General features: G+C 37.0%; 1 protein-coding gene across 1 annotated transcript in view; it reads left to right on the top strand.

The window, feature by feature from the left end:
• DNAAF9 (dynein axonemal assembly factor 9) overlaps positions 1 to 20,601 on the top strand; it is a 74,184-nt gene that overhangs the window by 16,420 nt on the left and 37,163 nt on the right. The window contains exons 3-16 of the mRNA XM_049792720.1: positions 687 to 806; positions 1,637 to 1,761; positions 5,374 to 5,470; positions 6,738 to 6,844; positions 9,254 to 9,331; positions 11,535 to 11,633; positions 12,248 to 12,303; positions 13,438 to 13,573; positions 15,192 to 15,273; positions 16,230 to 16,266; positions 18,867 to 18,954; positions 19,370 to 19,446; positions 19,731 to 19,775; positions 20,236 to 20,281. Of these exons, the coding sequence (XP_049648677.1) occupies positions 687 to 806; positions 1,637 to 1,761; positions 5,374 to 5,470; positions 6,738 to 6,844; positions 9,254 to 9,331; positions 11,535 to 11,633; positions 12,248 to 12,303; positions 13,438 to 13,573; positions 15,192 to 15,273; positions 16,230 to 16,266; positions 18,867 to 18,954; positions 19,370 to 19,446; positions 19,731 to 19,775; positions 20,236 to 20,281 (1,193 nt within the window). The remainder of the gene's footprint in view (positions 1 to 686; positions 807 to 1,636; positions 1,762 to 5,373; positions 5,471 to 6,737; positions 6,845 to 9,253; positions 9,332 to 11,534; positions 11,634 to 12,247; positions 12,304 to 13,437; positions 13,574 to 15,191; positions 15,274 to 16,229; positions 16,267 to 18,866; positions 18,955 to 19,369; positions 19,447 to 19,730; positions 19,776 to 20,235; positions 20,282 to 20,601) is intronic.

Raw genomic sequence — 20,601 nt, 5'->3', positions numbered from 1 at the left:
TGTCTTTAAGAGAGATTAAAATATTTCCTAAATCTGTGGCCTGTTTCCTTTCTCCTTGTATTTATCTTCTATCTCTTCATGATCCAGATCTTCGATTGTTTTAATTTTATTTTCCCAAGGACCGGAAAAGGCTTTCCTTGGAAGCTGTTCGTATACCATATGTTTTGTCAGAATATCTTTTCGTGATTTGTTAGAAGTCCGCACTGGCTTTCTGGTGACTCAGGGATTGCACTATAATACTGATAAGATAATGTTTAATCAGTATTCTAAAGCAGGAGATTTAGGTCACAGGATTAGTTTGTTAGGAAGCTTCAATCAAGAACATATTAATTAGAATGCATACTGCATAGACAGATGTTTAAGTTTGAATTACTAGATAAAATTGAACTTTTGTCGATGCAGAGCACTGCAGAAAACTAGACTTATTTTATTGTTTTTTTTTTAAGCAATGCCTGTGGATTAAGGTCAAGAGTGGAATATCTGTGTGTGGCAATGAACTTGCAAAAACTCCTTTTTCCCTACCCTGTTTTCCCAGTATGTTCAACAGGCATAAGTGCCCACGGACTATGTGAGGGAGTTGAGTTAATACTCCTGTTCTAAAGGTTTCTCATTAGGGATGAAACCAAACTTTTCAGGTGTACAACGTTAGGATGCATAACACTTCACATATGGTTTTGCTTTTGCAGGAATAGATAGTCGGTACAATGAAGGTTGCAGGGAACTGGCAAACTATCTGCTTTTTGGGTTGTATAACCAGAATAACAACGACTTTGAAAGAACTGGGTTTCCTGAAGAAGTTCTTGATGGTGAGTAGCACACTCGGCAATTTTACCTATTCTTCAGTTTCTCTGGAGGGAGGATGAGCAGAAAAAGGGGCATACCTCAAAAAAAAAAAAAAAGTCTGTAAATCTGTAGTTGTGTGTATACACACCTGAAAAACAGTTCTTAAAAACACTGCTGAAGAACTCTTGTTTTGAAACGTTCCCCGAAATGTTCTAAACCTAAACAAATGCAGCCCATTATGAGAAGTCCGAGTTCAGCCATGGTATCTATGTACACGTGTTATCAATTATTGCGTGATCACACCTCTGGAGTTCTAAGATACTTGAGGTCTTTTTTATTTGAACATATTAACTCACTTTTGTAATATTTGGAAGGTGGCTAATCACCATGATCATAGATTATTATTTGCATGAAACTTTGAATACCTACCCCATAAGCTGTAGTGCTAGTTTTTAGTTGGAGCAACCTTTTGATGTAGTATCAGGCAAAAGCAACTATAGTTTACAGTTGTTAAGTGCTCTGTAAGGACTCATCACTGACAGTCTTGGCTTTTCAAAGGACAGGCTGATGCAAGTTCTTTGCAAGACTTCAGAATAAACCCACAGTTATTTGGAACAGTAAGAAGTACTGTTGTACTTGGAACTGTATATGGCTGCCAACTGTTTCTTTTTCTTTTTTTAAAAGTGAGGAATGATTGTGTGTTCAAGTAGTTAAACAGTGGGTTTTTTTAAATGAGGTGCATTATACAAAAGGTGTTTTCAATACAATTTCTGTGGGTGCTTTTTTGTGCCCATATGATTCTTCTCTGTATGGAGTCTTGATGCTGGAATAACATTTGTTCTGCTTGTTGCAGATATAATCATATTAATAAAACGTGACAGTGTCCATCTGTACTGTAACCCTGTGAATTATAATCATCTTTTGCCATATGTGGCGTACTGGAGGAACTTGCATTTTCACTGTCTAACTGAAAATGAGGTAAGTGGAAAACGAATGCAGATGAGAATTGCTAATGAACTGACATTCAATGTGGAACTTTTTTTTAACATTCCTTACAGAAGTCTTTTTTTCTTTTTCATACTCAGCAGGGGAGTAATCTGCGTGTATATATGGGTATTAATCATTTTGCTAATGTGTGCAAGAAGAATATGCTTTTAATACTTTGTGTTTGTTGGAGCATGAAGACAAATTGCTCCCCTCTCCCACTAATTACTATTGTTTTGACATGAGTCAATGATCTTTTAATGAGGAAAAACATGTGGGTTGTGAGAAATGAAGAATCTGAATCAAGTACCACAGTCAACACTGAGATTTCCAATGATGGGCTTATTTGCTACCAAAGCGGTGTTTTAATGCGTTGTAGTTTTAGAATACTAGAAAGGGTCGGTGTAGTAAGCCATATAAAATCAAGAAACTTCATTATGTATTTTCATTTTGACTTTCAAGTCTTCCTTTCAAGAGCTATTAACCTCTCTTTCACTGGACTGTGTGAGTGATGTGAGTTTCATCTTGCATTTAGAAGTCAAGGTATTCTTAGAAAAGCTATGTTTATCGTAGTGAAGTACTCTTAGAGAAGCCAAAAATGAAAATACTGTTTGTCTAGGTATAGAATAAGAATGCTTTTATTGCATTTGAGACTGGAAATGCTTCTTCCTAAATGCCGTCATGAGAAGCTTCTCTCCGGGCCCTCCGCCACGCCGACCCCGTTCAGTTCTTTGTAGTTCCTTATCTAAATTAGAATTACACTGAAATCTGAAGGGAGTGAGTTAGGAGCCTGTGATGTCAATGGGTGAAGCTGGTGGAAGAATGAGTGGGGAGGTTAGGGAGAGAAACCCTTTGCTCCTTTGAGTTTCCAGCTTAAAAGCAGTGTGGCTTATGGTAGACTGCTTGTTTTTTTTATGTGGCTGGCTGATAGTTCAGATCACAGAATTACAAAATAATTCAGATTAGAAAGGACCACTAGAGATCATCTTGTCCAACCCCCTGCTTAAGGCAGCGTTAGCGATGAGATCAGATCAGGTTACTTGAGGTTTTTTGCAGCTGGATGTTGAAAGTGTCCAAGGATGATGACTGCAGAACTCTTGGCTATCTGCACCGTCACCTGACTGTCCTAATAGTGAAAAAGGATTTCCTTTTATCCAATCTGAACCTCTCTTCTTTTAAATCGTGCCTTTTGCTATGCGTCCTGCAACTGCAGACCACTGTGAAGACCCTGGCTTCACCATCTCAGTAACATTATTGTGGGAGTTGGATGGCAGCTATGAGGTCCAGCCATTGTCTCCTCTAGGCTGAACAAGCATGGGTCTTTCCTTGTAGGACAAGCGTTCCAACCCACTGATCATTGCGGTGGCCCTCCACTGAACTTGCTCCAGTTTGTCAGTGTCCCTTGTATGTGGGTCCCATAACTTGATACAGTGTTCTAGATACCATCCCATGAGTGCTGCTTAGAGGGGGATAATTACTTCGCGTGAAGATGTAAACAGCTGAGCTAAGGTTAAAGCATGCTGTAGCAAAACCTAAAGCCTGGCTTCATAAGGTTTTTCTGTTGCCAAAATTCCTATTGAAAGGGCAAATCTTGAAGCGTACCTAACGGTGGTAAAACACATGCATTTTGGAATCATGAGTGGAGTAGTTCTTAACACATTATTGCTAACACAACTGCAGTCTCAGCTATTGAATTTTAAGCTGCATCTGCTTATGGGCTTTTATATGACTTATCGTGCTAAGTAGTAACCTTAATCACACAGTACTGGCTTGAAATAAGGGTGTAACTAGAAAGGTAAACCATATGCCTTGCTGTCTGTGGAAATGAATGGAAAAGTTTGATTTCTGAAGCTAAAAGTATAAAGTTTACTTCATTGCTGTTTCATGTGAATGACCTGAGCGATGCACTTCCAGTCACATTTCTAATGTATAAGAATTGCCAGTTTCCTTAGATTGCTTCTGAAAGAGAAACAAAAAACGTTGCTGTGTCAGGCTTTAAGTGCATCCTGTTTACAGGAGGATTGCCTGTGGTAGCTTTTAAGCATTTTTTTTTTTTTTCTTTTCAGTGATAGAAATAACTTTTGCTTGCTTGTGTAAAAATGAAGCCAAAAAACCTCAAGAGTTTTAGAAATAAAGCAAGCAATGCCATACCTGGCTCTGTGCAGCTCTTAATGAACCCGGTAAACCTACAGCATCTCCTTCCTTTCTTCTTTCCTACTTGCCTTTAAGTAGACCATAGGAATTTAAGTGAATAACCTGGTTATTGGGAGAAAAACCATATTAATAAAGAATACCCATTTTCAAAATGGCCAAGCAAGATAAAGTACTGAAATTTGATGCATACTGGATAAGCTTTCTCGGTGTCATGACGGTACTGTTTATGGAACGGGTTGTATTTACACCTGCAATAGCAGATAGTGAGCAAGCCTTTAGCACCCTGCCAAAAACCAAGTTCTTATTCTAATGGCATTTTAAGTCTTGAGAAACTGGCAGTTGTTTGGGGCTTGGCTTTGAACTGAAACTTTGATCTGGCTTCCTGGGATTGAAGAAAGAACACATCATGGAGGAACTTGGGCTGCATCTTAAATTCAGGCTTGTCTTAAAAGAACTTGTTCTTAAAATAAATTTGTTGGGTGTACCCTGAAGCTTACAAAAGCTATATATAAAAAGTTCATAATCACGTAATTTACCTTGATATTAAGTTCAGAGCACTGTACATAAAAAAAAGAAATAAAATAAATAAAGACAAAACACTACTGCCTTCTGATCTTGCTCCAGAAAGCAAGTGACTCTTGAAGTACCCAGCGGGGCTAGGCCTGTTGGTTTCAGACTTGCTGCTAAACTGTACCTTTTCAGATAAAAATCTGAGAGCATTTTTAGGTTTTTGTTCTGTTAAAAAAATGATTTTTTTGTGTGATTTATCTCTTTGGTCTAGTTTTTATGCTTTTCTGAGCCACAAGAATGATATTTGTTCTTCACTCCTGCTCTTCAGTCTGCTGAAGTCTTCCGACAGCTTCAGTCTGCTACTAGTGTGAAACTGCAAGATGGTGTTGCATGGTGGTTCTCCTCTTCTTTCCTCTTCCTTTTCCTACATATACCTCTCCCTCAGACAGAAATTCGTTCTCATTGCTTGTTCTGTGACCTGAGGCATATATTTTCAGTTGGCTTTCCTGGTTTGGTGTTAGGCTGGTAATACTTTCTTTATCGGCAAGTTTTTTGTGGCAGATCGGTTGGTATTCTCAAAATATCTTTTATTGTTTGAAAATTGTCCAGATTCTAGTAGATGATGTTGAAAGACTTCACTGAAAGCTGAAAATAAAGTGTATAATTATGTCTTTATATAATCTTATTAAAAACCTTGCTCTGAAGTTTGATTTTTAAAGAACAGTTTCCATTGGCTTGAATACATCACTGCCATGATGGAGTTTCCAAAATATAGAGAATCAAGAGGTTCTTTAGCTTCTGGAGGCTGTAGGTAATATTTTAGTGGATTATGTGACATTTGCTATGGAATTAAAACGGTAGGATACATATTCTCTTTAGAGCAAAACTGACAATCAAATTAGGCATGCCTTATCAAATTTTATTTTAAATGACTCCTTTCAGTATGAAGATGAAGAAGCTGCAGAGGAATTCAAAATTTCCAGCTTTGTAGACATGGTTCGAGATTGCAGTCGCATTGGTATTCCATACAGCTGCCAAGGTAGGTTAGCTTGTTTTATGCTTATAGTGTAAGTGTTTTGCAGCATGCAAGTCATGCAGTTCAGGGAATGAAGATTTCCTTGCCTTTGGTAAGAAATAAGGATTAATACATCTATAGTTTCCTTTTAGCCTCTTTTCACTTGAGTTAGATTTCTTTCTGAAAAATGTAAGCCCTTAGACTTCATCTGAAGAGTGTGAATGCTCACAGCGTGAGGCAAAGAAATAATTTGCATTCAGAGAAGTGTGTTCTGCTGCTACAGAAGTTCTCTGTTCAGATCGGAGCTCCAGATAAATACTTCTTTATGTAAGGAAAAATTAAACATTTCGTTATGCAAGTTTCCTTTTTTAGCACTGAAAAAACTGGACTGCATGACTTCCTGTTATGATCGGTAGCCAGCCTTGCAGCCTGAACAACGTAATCTTACATTGTTTGCTAAAGTGTACTTTGCAGTATCCCCAACAGTGAATAATGCAGAAGTAATGCAGTGCATGTACTTCACTGTGCAGCATAAGCATGTGGGGTTTTTGCTCCCTAGTACAGTAGGTGAGAGGCAAACAAAAAAAAAAAAAAAAAGCTTTCTATTTTTGAACCATATATGTTTAAACCAAGCTAATTCAGGGGTTGGTTTTTTTGGTTGACTTTTTTTTTTTTGATTTCCTAATTCTTCATTGCTTCTCTTGAGGAAAGAATGATATGCTCTGACTGCCTGGAAAATCATTAATGGGTCAGGGCATGGGGGAAGGATGGTGGTTCTTTGTTAGGAAGTGTCTAAAGAAGGTGTGTAGATTAAGGATGATAACCACACTTCACTGCAGATAGCTTACAGCTTCACTGATGAGTACCAGCCTGAATAGTTGTCCCCTACCCCAACTTAAAATTCTGATTAACATGGGGATTATGTTGACAGTACTTTAATTAAGGCCAAATATTTGAAGAAATTAGAGTAAGCAAAGCTTCCTGTTTATGCTCTTGAATTTTAAAGGGCACAATTACTAATGGTCTTGGAATGAAATTTGCAAGGAGACACAATATCCTTTACTAGACCGATAGCTGGAAAAAACGGGCAAAATTTAGGGGGTAGAGAAAGGAGTTTCTAAAAGCTACCGTCTTAACAAAAAAAGTTTTTTCAATTGCAGATTTGAAGCTGTACAAAGACAGGAAAATTGTCATCCTTTATTAGAATCTTGGAACAACTCTTAAGATCTCATAGAAAGTTAAACTGCTAGTATTTGTGAGAGAATGTCTCTATGAAACATTTCTTTTGCAGGTCATCTACAGATATTTGATATGTTCATTGTTGAAAAGTGGCCAATAGTGCAGGCTTTTGCGCTGGAAGGAATTGGGGGTGATGGCTTCTTTACAATGAAATATGAAGTAAGTAATTACATTTTTCATTTTCTTCCATTTCCATTCTGAAGCAGAAATTGAATCATGGAATTTTTTCAGTTGGAAAGTACCTTTTGAGATCATCTAGTTCTGACTCACCACTCAAGTGAGCTTCTAAGTTGGATGAAGTTTTTCAGGCTCTTATGAAGCTGAATTTTGAACGTGCAAGGATGGAGACACCACCGTCTTGCTGAGAAACTGTTACGAGCTACACAGCACTCTGTCCTGGAATGATTGTTTGGTTGCCCCTCAGCCTCACTGTTGTGATTTAGAACTTTCTTGCTTATCTTCTAGAGCCTCCTCTAGCAATAACAAAACCACTTTTTTTGAACTCTGCTAGATGGGTATAGATCTTCAGGAGGTTTGCAGGAGAAGCTGGTTAGTGACAAATACCTTGAAGCGAACTGAGAAAATCAGAAGTGACTGTATTTCTTGGGTCACTGGGTTTGACACAAGAGATGCATCTACTTTTCTCACCAACATTGTATATTCTTGGGTTGTCATAGCCTGCTGAATAGGGCAACAGTCAAGATTTTGGATGGTGCCCCTAGTTTTAATAATGATTTGCTGTTCTACTCTGAGCAACTTTTGTCATTGGATTTGCCTATTATTAAATATGCTCTAACAGCATCTTCAGAGGACAGCTTTGTATTTATGTACTTGTTTGAAGCTTCTTTTATTTAAATTTTCTTGGACCTCTGCCACAGAAATGCAGATGTCCTGTTTTTCTTGTCACTCTATTTTTACAGCCACAATGTTCTTTGACTTCTGACAACTGGAAAAAAACCAGGGAATTAATAGTACCATTGTTAAGGTCTTATCACATGTAGTACTGTACATGCTTGCTCAAAAATCTATTATGTGAGTTCAAGAGTGCCTTTCCCTGACCACTGTACTCTTCCCACTGATACCTTTTTTCATGCTTTTTCTTTCTTCATTCCATCACTAGTACTGTAATCGTCTTGCTGTGTGAATCTGTAAAAACCATTAAATACAAAGTGCAAGTAGACGAGCGTCCTTGTGGATGTCTGCCTAAGTATCAATAGCCCTGCTTGATGTCTGAAATGAGTCAATGAAAATTTGACTGTGAATTCAGGAGTTGTTTGGGTCTTTAACTGCCCTTGCCAATTCATTTTATGAATCCATAGAGGCTTTGAGAAAATGTGTAGAAACAGTGTGCAATGACTTTGTAAAGACAGAGCCTCTGCTCTTTCATTGTGGGAGTTGATACTGTCTTAATAGCACTCTTGCAGACTTAAAAAGGAGCAATGAAAATTCTCGGTATGTTTTAAGAGTAAGCATGTTGGCTCTGGCAGTTCAGCCAGTTCCAGTTTGAGTTCTTGCTTTCTTCCTCCTTAAAGTGATAAGGGGGTTTCAAGTGGGAAGTGACATTCTTAACTTTTTACGTAACTGTTTATGCATGGTTATATGTTAGGCAGCTGCTATATGCCACAGATGGGGAGGAAAAACCAATCTATGGGAGGAAGTACATTTGGGATCACTGTAAATGATCTATAAATGAATACTACTGCCATTATTAAAAGGGGGAACTCTGTGCATTTTTAGCTCCTCAGACTGACTTTCACTCTGCTGTGTGTTCTATGCTGTTAGATTTGATGATAATGTTTGGGTTTTTTGTCCGGTGTTTTAAGGGCAGTTGCTCTCTTACTACAGAAGTCAAGAGTTGCTCAAGGTGCTGTAATCCAGAGAATTTACTGTACTGTTAAGTGAATGGAAGTGATGTCTGGGAAGTCATTACTGCTGTATCTAATAATATGAGTAACTGGAATAACTGTAAAGCAATGGTTTAAGAAAATTCCAGTCAGTGTTGCATTTTTTAATTAAGTATGTGGTGGGGAACCCTGTAAATGCAGAAATTATTCAGATAAAAGTGTCCTTTAAGAATATATTTTGAATACTGTTCTTATATGCATCATCTTACTACTGGAAGAAGGTATTGCAAATTGCTAAGTTAAACTAGCTTTGCCTAAATTTACATTATGCTTACAGCAAGAATTGGCTGGTGCGTGGGACGAGTAACCGTGGAGTCTGCTTCTTGTCTGTCTTCTCAGAAAACTGATCTCTCCCTTTTGCTTGCGCAAGCTTGTACTATTCTTTGCTATTAACTCAATTTGAAAAAACCTTGTGAAATGATTTTTTGAAAGCTGCAAGCAAAACTTTGCACATACTTTAAACCCTTGCTTGAGGAGATGAGTCTCTGAAGCATCCAGAACACTTGAATCTGGTAAATTCTTTTGTAACCAGTAGTGTAGTTCAGAGTTAAGGAGGACTTAGGCTGGGCAGTGTGCTGCAAGTGTGTTTCAGTGTGGCTTAAACCTGGATCTGTCACATTCTTCATGGTGTTTTTCACAGAAATGTGTTTAAAATCTTTTTCAGTTAATGGATGTCAGTGTTGACTTGTGGAAGACATACAGCAAAATGGATCCTGTTTCCTTGGAGGACTTGCTCTTTGAGGTAATGCAGGTGAAATACTCTGCATCAGCTACTAGTCTATTAGTGTAGCTGCAGAGCAAAATTGTTGTGATTTTTTTTGATTTTAATAGTGCTTATGGAATTAATCTACTGGCTTTGCATACTGTTGTTCCCAAGGTCTCTTTCCGTTCCTCAAAACTACCATGAAGTCCACAAAACATTACAATAGCTTGTCTGTGATTCCTTGAATTTCTTAATTTGCCTGAAATTCTCCTAACAGGTTTTCTAAATAGTGTGACTATTTTTCAGGTCATAGGACTATGTACAAAGTACAGCAAGTTGGTATGTCTGTGTGTGTGAATAATCCTCCTTCTGGAGCAATGGGGGGCAAAAAAAATCCACTTTAACATACAGCCATTCTTCCAGGAAGAAACACTTTAAGGATTGCTTTGTAGCTACTTTAAGTGGGTAACAGTGACACACAGTGGCTGCCCTGATGCTTTGTGAAATACACAGTGTAAAGTGATTCCTCATTTCAATGCGATGGCTTGATCTCAGTGCTAGAGAAGAAAGCAGTGTATGAGTATATACTATTTGTTGTTAATTTTTTATTAATTTCTAAGTTGGCAGAAAAATAGGCTTTTAATATGTATTATTTAAGTATCCTTTATTAATAGAATGCTGGTAGTTCACACCAATTTGGTGATTTAATCAACCACTGTAATGAAAATTAGTACGTCATACAGTTTACAAGCCTGTCAGTCTAAATAATCTCTCTCTGGTGCTTCACTTCCCCCTTTCTGTGGAAGTGAGATAAATGTTTGGGACTTTTCTTGTACCTGATAAGTCTACCCTGAAACAGGCTTACTTACCCTATTTTGAAGTTTTAAACCTGAAAGTTGTTGTTATGTTGGCTTCAGATTTTCTGAAGAAAAAAAAAAAGGGGGGGGGGGGCTTTCATACAATTCTGGATTCATAGAAATTGGTGATGTAAAAAATGATTCATTTTCTCAGTGAGGATGAAGTTAGGTGATCCTAAAGAACATTTGAAGCTTGTATATGTTTATACTTTTTTGTTGACACAGCTTTGATTTCAAAAAGTTTTGATTTGACCTCTACTTGGGATTTAAAAGAATGTTCTGTGCAATATTGGCATGTTCCAAAAAATTGAGAAAAGCACTTTTAGTTCTTAGCTTCTATGAAAAGCTTGAGACTGGAATATTCTCCAGCGATACGTTCCTCCCTCTAAAGATTAACCTTCATTTTAAACCTCTAATGTCAGCTTTATTAGTGTTTTGGAAGGCTGATAAGATTTCATCAACATTCACTCTCTAAATTTCATTTATTGCTGCATTAATGAAGTGGCTGAAGTAAAATGCTGTGTAATACTTACACCACTGCTAAAATCATAGTTCTGGTTTTGCTTGTTACATATATAGCTGAAAAACTACACTGTCTAAAATCAGGATGTCTCTCATCTTCCAAGTTGGTATGTGACAAGTAACTGAAAGTAATGTTGAGAGCATTTTAAAATTGCCTGGTTCTGTAAGGTTCCTGTTTTATCAGCATGGCACAATCTTTTTATTGATTCTCTGATTTTTTTTAATTTGAATGCAACACTTACCTATAGTCATCTTCCTTTTTTTTTATTCTGCTTTAGTGAGATGTTACTGATACTTCCTTTTCTACTTACCAATTTTTTTTACAAATGCAGATGAAGAAATGACTGCCTCCCACTTGCATACCATGAGCTTCCCAAATTCCCCACCCTGTTCCTCATTTTCTATGCACAAGCTTACTTAACATCAGATACAAATTACTGCAGAACCATATACAGATTTAAGAACTGAAAATTAAATCTCTCCAAGTGTTTGTTTTGGAAGTCTTATGGGAAACATGAGATCTGAGTTAAGAATGATCTCAGAACAGTGTACTTGGGTTAAAAGCAGGTAGTGCAGGGCTCTGGTCCCTTTCCCCCTTCTGCATCTTCTCTCTCTAAAGAAAACCCCAAACGGACCCCAAACAAACAACCACACACTGAAAAAAGACCCCCTAAAATCCAGCAGAATTCTAGTCCTTTTTCTTGTACTTGCTGTTTCATTGGGCAGGTTGTATTCTATACTGCACAGTGCAATCTAATCTATGTTGTTCTAAAGTAATTTGTCTTCATTCAGTACAACCTGTGACTTCCTTTCTCTGGTGTAACACTTGCCTTACTAAGTAATGTTGGATGTTCTTCTTCTAGGATTTAATGATTTTCGAACACCAGTGGACCAACTTTTTTGCTAATTTTGATACCGAAATTCCCTTCATTCTGGAACTATCAGAATCTCAGGCGGGGGAGGTATGCCTGCTTCAGTAATCCTTTGAAAGGCTAGTGTCATCCATGCAGAAGTAATAAGTATTGAGCATTGGTTTTTTTTTGGGGCGGTTGTTTTGTTCTGTTTTCTCCCTACCCCCATCTCACCTTTCATGTTTGATGAGTAGAAACCTATTGTTATTTCTAAGTTCACCACCCACCTTACCCATCCATGGTATGATGGTTTAGGACTACCTGGTGTAATTCAGTTGAGTGTTTGTTCACTGATGATTGAGCTTAGTTGATTTATGTCTGCACAACAGATCCCTATTTGTACGTAGATTGACTTTCATTTTGGTGGAAGCTCTGGTATGTGCACTTCCAACAAGTTGAGGTTGCACGTGTCAAATCTCAAACATAACTGATGGTAACATACAGCATGGATGAAAATAGCACGGTATTTTTGGTGGATGTTGCTTTTTAAGCATATATGAGACTTAATGGTGTTTGGATTTGTTTATGGAGGTTGGAAGTAGTTTTTGAGGGTTCAGGAGCTTTGGGAAGGATAATTTAGGTTTGTTCTTAATGATAGTGAGAATATATCACACTTTCTGTTCATTTACTTGTTAATTAGTTGTTTTGTTATTAATTCTTCACAGCCCTTCAGAAGTTATTTCAGTCATGGAATGATCTCAAGCCATATAACAGATAACAGGTATTACTCATTCCCTGTGAATTTGTGGTGTCACTAGTATCTTGATACGTTCTTTCCATATCTCTGATGCCGTAATGCTTATAAGTCCTTTTGGGACCATCTCAGTGTATCACATCTCATCTTTGCATATTTTAAAAATATGCAAATGCACTTCTGGGAAGGATAAGATGAATTTTCATGGGATTTAATGCTGTAGTTATTACATGTACGATGTCAGTAAGTTTGAAACCATCCACCTTGTGCATTCTAGTGTCAATTTTTTCATGGTCAGATATCTAAACAAACTCATGAACTCAATACACAGCACAGCTATGTTTGAAAATGTTGGTCCTGTTTATATGATACTCAAAACCAATTAAAATATGACAGTTGAAGAGGTCAGTGTACTTTTATGAGTCACAACTTGCACAAAACCAATGCTTAAAGCAGGGCAGTTAAAAACCCAAATTTTAGCCAATATAAGCTGGACAATACAGGTCAGCTTTATTTTATTTCAGAATAGAGTTTTAACTGAGAGAGAAAGGTTGTTTGTCATATGTAGCAAAAACAAGCATTCTGCTGTTCTGAGCTAAGTAAAGGTTGCTTAGCTACCTGACTGTGTCTTCAGATTCTTCTTTATTTGAAATTAAACAGTGGAGTTCAATGTCCTTTATTGTTTTCAGCATCCTATGTTGCTTGCATTTAAATAATGAAAAGAAAAACCTTGACCTCTCCAGTTGAGTCTTGGGCACAAAGCCAGAACTAAAACCAAAATAGTTTTGTTTAATTTCAATATAGTAAGTTGGGTTTTTTCAAGATGGTAAATTTTAAACTAGTCAGCTTTTCAAGGCAATTTACTTTAAAAAAAGAGGGAAAAAACCTTTTAATAGCATTTGGGGAACAGCCTTGAGATATGTTCTTGTATATGAAAGAAATTATAGTCTTGTTAACTCAAGTACCTTTTTTTTTTCCCTCTGGAATTTGGTCTTTTCAATGGGAAGCTTTCTGCAGCTGTAGTAAAATTTTTTTTTTTTGTCCTACTTTTTTCATGAGAAATTCAGTAGTTTGTCCATCGGACTTGAAAGCTTTGATTTCATTTGTTGTTTGTAAGTTTTCTTCAAGTATTTTGGTGGTGATACATTCTTTTCTCCTTAGCCCTAGCCGGCAGCCCTTTGTTCTGTTTGGTAGCCACTCAACTAAGGAAAACTTGAACTCTGGTAACTTTAATTTTCCATCAGAAGGACATCTTGTTCGAAACACTGGCCTTGGTGGAAGCACTGCTAAGCATATGGTAAGGCTTTTAAGTAGTTATCTGATATTTTGAAACGGTGTATATTTTCTTTTTCTTTGTGTATTTTTTGTGCCCTTAAAATGCTTACTTTCCACGATTTAAATACCCAGTTCTTCGTAACGTATAAAAACATGCGTTACCTTAACAGTCAGTTTAAGGAACAAACTTCCTTTCTTTTTCTTTCCAAGTCAAACTATACTGGGTGTTTCATCAGGGACTGCTGAATGAGTTAAAATATTTTGTCCCCTGTAAAAAGACAAGTTTTTAAACACTTGTGGCGCTGTAAATGTGTGGGCTGGGGGAGAAGGAGTTGCTGTTTGTGAGGACGTTTGTCCTAGGCATAAAGTTAAAATCTTCCTGATGGTAGCATATGATGTACTTAACTTTGACACGCAGATTTTATTTCAATCAGAATTGTTTAGCCATTTCTTAAAAAGAAATGGAAAGGCCCTTTTTTTGATAATGACTTTGTGAATAGACACAGGATACTTAGGTGTATCCGAATTTCAGTGTATGCTTCAGCAACTGAACATTTCATGAAAATCTTTCTGGTGTTCAAACAATGTTAAGATCAAGTTGTAAGATTAACTTGTTTCCATTTTCAAGTAAAAGCTTAGTTTTAAAACATATGATGAGGTCGATGGCTTGTTGCACTGCCGCGCAGGGGACGTAACTGGGGAAGCGACCCCAGGGAATTCAGATCCTCTGGCTGGCTGGGCTGGGTGCATCAAGAAGGTAACTCGCAGCGAAGGAGGAGAGGTAGCGTGCAGATTGCGTTGTGTAGTTCTCCCTGCTAGCCGACCTCCATGGGCTCGGGGAGCGTCCGTCAGTTGTGCGAGTCCGAAGTCTGTGCTGCTGAGGAGGTGGATGTGGTTGAGTACAGGTCTTTGTGGAGTGAACGTATGATTGAGGGAATGAGTTTATGATCTTGTCATGACAACATTTCATGCATAGTTGCCTTAGGGATGGATGGACGGACGTGGGTGTTCTGGACACATTGCATGTGTCGCAAGCCTGAGAAAGGATTGTTTTAGCACCCTGGTGAAATCTCATCCTGCATTTGCTGCTCTGTCTAACCCTTTTTCTGTAAAAACACTTCCGAATTTGTGTTTTATCCCCTTATTCACATTAAGACCATTTGATATCTTTCACAATGCAAGTACAGTTTTATTCTGATGTACTTGCTCCATCTGTTGTCCTTGGATTCTGACATTGTTCTTAAAAAGGTGGTTTATTTACAGGTGATACTGTTTTAATAGGGTGTCATGAAAATAGCAAATAAGACCAAGTGCAAGCATAGTTATGGGAACCTGACACACTTTCTTCTTCATGAAAAGAGCAGTTGACATAGGAAATTGAAAACACATGCTTAACGCTTACGGAAGTCAGAGGTCATCTCCTTTCCAAAGTCTTTCAACCATTCAGGTCAAGTCAAAAGTGAAATATACCTTTGAAAGCGTAAGTTGCTTTTTTAAAATCCAGTTAAGTCTGTGTTGTACACTTCCTGTAGTATGTCAGTGGTTAGAAGACTTAAGGGGAACTTAGCTTATTGTTAATTATTGCACCATTTTTTTTTTTTACTAAGGTCTTTTTGTATCTCATTAATACTGACAACTAGGTAGTGCAGTGTGTATCTCCAAAGGGACCTCTGGCTTGTTCAAGGACCTATTTTTTTGGAACCACTCACATTCCTTTCCTGGGTAAGTGTAGTAAAAATACCAAGCAGTAATCTAAGACAGTTATTCTCTTGGATTATATAAAATTTGTAGTGATTAAAAGATGTCTTTGATTCCTTGCTGAGCATCAGGCCACGGAGCGGCAGGTACTGTGTAGTTCTGTAGCCAGTGCATGAAATCATAGCAGAACATTGTTCCATTGATCATCCTACTTTCATGTGTGAAAATCTGTCAGATATTCGCAAAGAATAATTCAAAGGTCAAGAAGTGTATTTGTGTGTGCATCAGAATGCAGTGTGAAGGTAGAGAGCACCTCAGTGTGCAGGCCTTTTAAAAGATTAACATCAAAGTCTATGTTCCATACAGTTTGATAGAAAAACACTCCCCAAAAATATAGAGTAATTCAAAGTGATAGTTGCCAAATAAGCCCACTTTTTTTACAAAGTAATTGAGGATTCTTAAGAGGATAGAGAAAACTCTTTGACTTTTACCCTTTATGCTCTGGTTTGGGTCCAACACAGTGTGTTATAATAGCTGTATTCCCTAATAAAAACAAGCCATGTGAAATTTTGTAAAAAAATTTTCTTAGCTACTTTAAATGACTGCATGAGTCTATGGGTAAAGTCAGTCTACTTAGGGTTACTCTGTATCTTGGACCCATATCTAGCTCAGAAAGTATCTAAAGAGAAGATGGTTGGAGGCTTGCGAAATGGAAGGAATTACAGCATATGTTTGCTCTAGTTGTGCTTTTTCCCAGGCAGCCAGGAATGGCCATTTTGGGAGACAGGATAAAATGTGAGAGGGATCTTTGTTCTGATCCAATGCAGCTGGTTTTAGGGAATGCAGGTCTTGGCGTGGCCCTAGTAGGTACTGGCTGTACTGATATAAGTTAACCTGTGCAGAAGAAATATTATGCCCAAGAAATTCTGTGTAAATGCTTCTGAAAGTGCTTAAAACAAATGTTTTTGTTTTTAATACAGGAAATGACAACGAGATGCACAAGCAAGCTGAACAAGTGTAAGCTGCCAACTTTTTATTATTGCTTGACTCTTCACTCTTTCTGCCTTGTGGCAGTAGGTCAAAATTGCTTTTAGTCAGCAGTGGCTGTTGGCATTTGCAGAGTTACATTTTTATTTAGAATAATGGGAATGTGAGGGGGTTTCAAAGGCAAGTTGCTCATTGAGGGTTTCAGTGAGCAAACTAGGAATTGTCAGTGTGACATCCCTTCTGCTGTACAGTAAAGTATGAAAGCAAATATTAGTAAATTTGCTTAAATTTTATTAAAGGGGAAAAGTATCCATAACTGATTGGGAGCATGTTCCACAGATAGAAGTAAAAGTAATTTTTAGTCTAGTTTCATTAATCTAAACAATGTGTGAGATTTATAATGGTTAGTGGAAATGCCAACAGGGAATGCTCAACTTGCAAAGAAATTTCATGATGTTAAAGGATAAATAAAAGTTAACTTTTGAATTTTTTTTGTTAGTAAGCTACAAAGCTTCTGGACACTTTGACCTTCACAAACTCAGACTTTGTTTATCCATGTTGATGTCCACTGCTCTGCATGTTGTAGATACCTGTCAAGCTTTAAGAACATGGTAGATAATCTTCTTTGGTACTGCTCTCAGTCTTGATAAACCAGACCTTTCCTTAGAGATTTTGTTCTCCTCGCTAGTCAGGATAAATTTAGGAACCTGTTCTTGCTTCTGCAGCAGAGCAGTTTGCAAGCCTGCGTGACGTGTTTGCAAGATACTGAAGATGTGTCAGAGAGAGCTGGTTAGGTGATCTTTCATGCTAAGTACTGTTGACTTTTGGGAATTGCAATATGGTTCTCAAAGATGTAAAAGTGAAGTTATAAACTGAGCAGCAGATTTTTCATTTTTTTTATAGTAAAGTTAACTTTGGCAGGTAATTTTGCTTACATATATGTTCTGCTCAAAAATACAGAATACTTCTTGTCCTACTTCTAAAAGACTTTGTGCTAAATACAGCTCTAACTGAGAGGGCTACAGAAGTTCTAAGCAAAGCAGGGCTCAGTTGATAGAGGCAGTCTTTTTTATGAGAGTATCTTTTTCTTGGAAGCATCCCCATATTAGATCAAGTAATCTACTTTCAATAACAGCAGCAAAATTAGCTCTTCTGGCAAGCCTGACCTCATGATTTTGGAATTAGTTTGCAGTTAAGTCTTGTAACTGGTTCTTATATTCGTCAGTGTTTTCCAGTGAAGTAAAAAGTGGAAAAATATTTCATAAGCACTTTTCAGTCTACATTTGGCTGTGTTTATGAAGCAGAACTGCAACCTAGAGTGCAGATTAGCTGGAGTGCATAAACCGACTGTGTAACTTCAAGTATCCCAGGAGTAAACTTCGTATTTTTACCTTTTTTTAAGAAAATACCATTTGCTGTTTTGTGGTGTTAGTGTTAAAATGTAAAAATGGGAATAAGAGTAAGGTAGCTGTAGCGTATTAATGTAAAGCACAGCCTGCTGTGAGGTGTTTTCTTGCAAATATGTATGTGAACTTGAGTGAAAATAGGAATGGTTACAGAGTTAGGAAGAACTATAAACATTTTCCTGTAACGAATGTGTACTGAAAACAAAAGTTAAATGCATGTTAACTGCATGTTAAATGCAATTATTACATGAAATTATGTAGAAGAAACCTCAAAGTAGTAAGAAGGTTCAATTTTAAAATCGCTTACTGCTATTGTGGATGAAGTTCAAAGACAAGCATTGGTGCATTTTGAGGTTCCTCCATGTTAGGCCATGTTTTGAGAGTTTCGGATGCTTTTTTCTATCCTTCAGGAATGCTTTGCATATGGCTTAAATACTGTATCATTCTCTTTCCTCCCTTCTCTTCCCTCCCTCAACACCTAGCAGTTGCAGAGGAGTAATGAGAGGAGTTAAAGTTTGGGGAAGTAGGACTGTTTTGCTGATCTACTTATTTTCTTGTTGCTATTTAGCTAGAAGACAGAAGCTGATGTTTCTTAGTTGGGCACAGGTGCGAGGGTTTGTTTCTTTTCCCAATAGTTCTGGAGCTATAAATATGTCAGTAGCTGTAAGTCGCTTCTGGCTTCACCTAATCTTTGTTTATTTCAGTACAATTTTTTCAGTTCCCTTTTAAGAAGGGAATCAGACTGAGCTGTCATGTGGAGGTGCTCAAAAGGTTGTGGTGACTGGTTTGATTTGGTATTTTTTTTTCTTGACTTGCCCCAGAACAAGTCAGTCTCTGAAGTCAGTTCACTCTGTTTTCCAGTTTTACTTTTGTGGTATACAGGGCTACCATTCTATTCTTGTTGGAATATTTAGTATGTGATCCTCAACACAACTGCAGTGAGGGTCGACAATAAAACATTTTTTCTTGACTGATGACAGCAGGGATACATTTGTGCCAAGAGGTTTTTTCCCGAAGATACTCTGTAATTTGAGCAACTTATTTGCTGTAATTTATTTATTTTTAAACTGAAAAGTTAAGTATAAAGCTATTTCTATGCTTACTTGAACAAGGACCCCTTCTGTATAAGGGTGTTGTGTTATGAGAGGAAAAAATGCTCCTTTAAACAGAGGAGAAAGAAAACTCTATCTGTCTAGTAAATGTTGTGTTTGTATTTCTCTTCAGTACGCTGTTGTCGCAAATATATACTGCTGTTGTAGAGGCTGTGCTTGCTGGCATTGAGTGCTATGCTAAAACTTCCACTGAATCCAAGGTAAATGAAGCACCAATTCTGTACACTGTAATTGTTGATTTGGATTGCTTGCAATATAAGGTTACATGCAAACCAAAATTAAAAAAAAAATAAAAATAAATGTTTCAGTGAACTGCATAACATTAATGAAGTTAATACCGTGGCCTCCAACCAGTCTCTCTGAATTCTGTTTAAAACAGAGATATTTCAGAGTTTATCTGATCTTATCCATCTACAATAGTTTTTCCATCTTTCATGAATTTTCCTAACCTTATAGTAAGGAAAACTGGATATGTGAAAGAACAAATTTTAGCCTGGTGCATCAGTGTGTTATTGTTTAGTGTATGGTCTCTTGTTTATCTTAGGGTGCTCCTGTAGTTGCTGTGATTTGGAAGTATGGGAAGAGTTATTTTATTCTCAATTTCTTTTTTTTCAGGCAAAGGAGGTAGCAGAGCAGATGCTTATGTCTGTGTTAGATACCCTTCATTTAACACAACTTAAAACTGCATTACGGTATGTATTTTCAAATATTTATTGATTGATGTATTGTGTCAATGCATTAGCTTCTTTTGAGGAAAAAAATATGTCAAATGTTACTTTTAAACTGAACTTGCACGACTACCGAATTCCAAGACTTAATGCGTTCAGAGTTTTAAAATCGTTATAATGATTCAATTTTTCTTTTCCTACTTTAATCACTTCAGCAGTTACTTTGCTTTAAATCTATTATTGCTTATTTTTTACATGTAGCAGAAGTAGAAAACACGTTTTTCACCAGTACAATTTCTGTTCTACAGCTCCAAAATCGCTTTTCAGATTCAGGCTGTGAATAATCATGGAAGGTTTGTATAACTGTCTTACACTTCTTGTTGTTAAGTAGTGTTTTTTATACAGTAATAAGTTTATTTTTCTTGGAACTTCTGAGAAAACGGTGCATTTGATTATTTCATACAAGATGTACTAAATGCTTTTGTGTATGAGACAGTTTAATGATTTCATATCTGTAATTCTGTGGAATCTTAAAAACATTTTAAAAAAACTAGAGCAACTGGGCAGACCAATTTTATTAACTGTTAATGAGTAGAAGCAGCATGAGCCCATTAAGAGTTTCCTTTTAAAATTGTGCTTTTAACTTAGTTGATATCACAAGCTTGTTCTTTTTTTAATCCCCATGCTGTCTAATTGACTGAAATGGCCTACACAAATAAGGGTTTATTTTAAAATTAAATAGCTTTTTTGGCTGCTATGAAGTCACTCAAAATGATCTAACCTTTAAATATTTAATTATCGTTATTGTTCTAGAATTACTCCATTAGATAATGAGGATAGCCTGAGTTTGATTAAAACGGTAAGCTGTTCAGTATTCTGATTATACGTTTTATTAGAAAATAGAACTCAAGTGGCTTTTTTTTATGGGGCATGCTGAGATTTTTATCTGTGTGAATACAAATGTAAGGGGAAAGATGGGAGAGATTTCAGATGCTGAAACCAAGGTAAGATTGAGTTTTAACATCAAGTTAGACAGTGGAATTTGGAGTAAAACATTAACATAGAGTTGTGATCTCAGACTTTCCACAATATAGAAGCAATGTTTTAGGAGGTTTAAAAAAATGGATTTCGCTGCTTCAATTCAGGTGTTTCAAGTTCTGCTTTCTCTTCCTTTCTGTC

Source organism: Accipiter gentilis, chromosome 3 (assembly GCF_929443795.1).
Source record: "Accipiter gentilis chromosome 3, bAccGen1.1, whole genome shotgun sequence".
In the NCBI taxonomy this organism is placed as follows: Eukaryota; Metazoa; Chordata; class Aves; order Accipitriformes; family Accipitridae; genus Astur; species Astur gentilis.
This window is presented reverse-complemented; position numbering and strand designations above follow the sequence as displayed.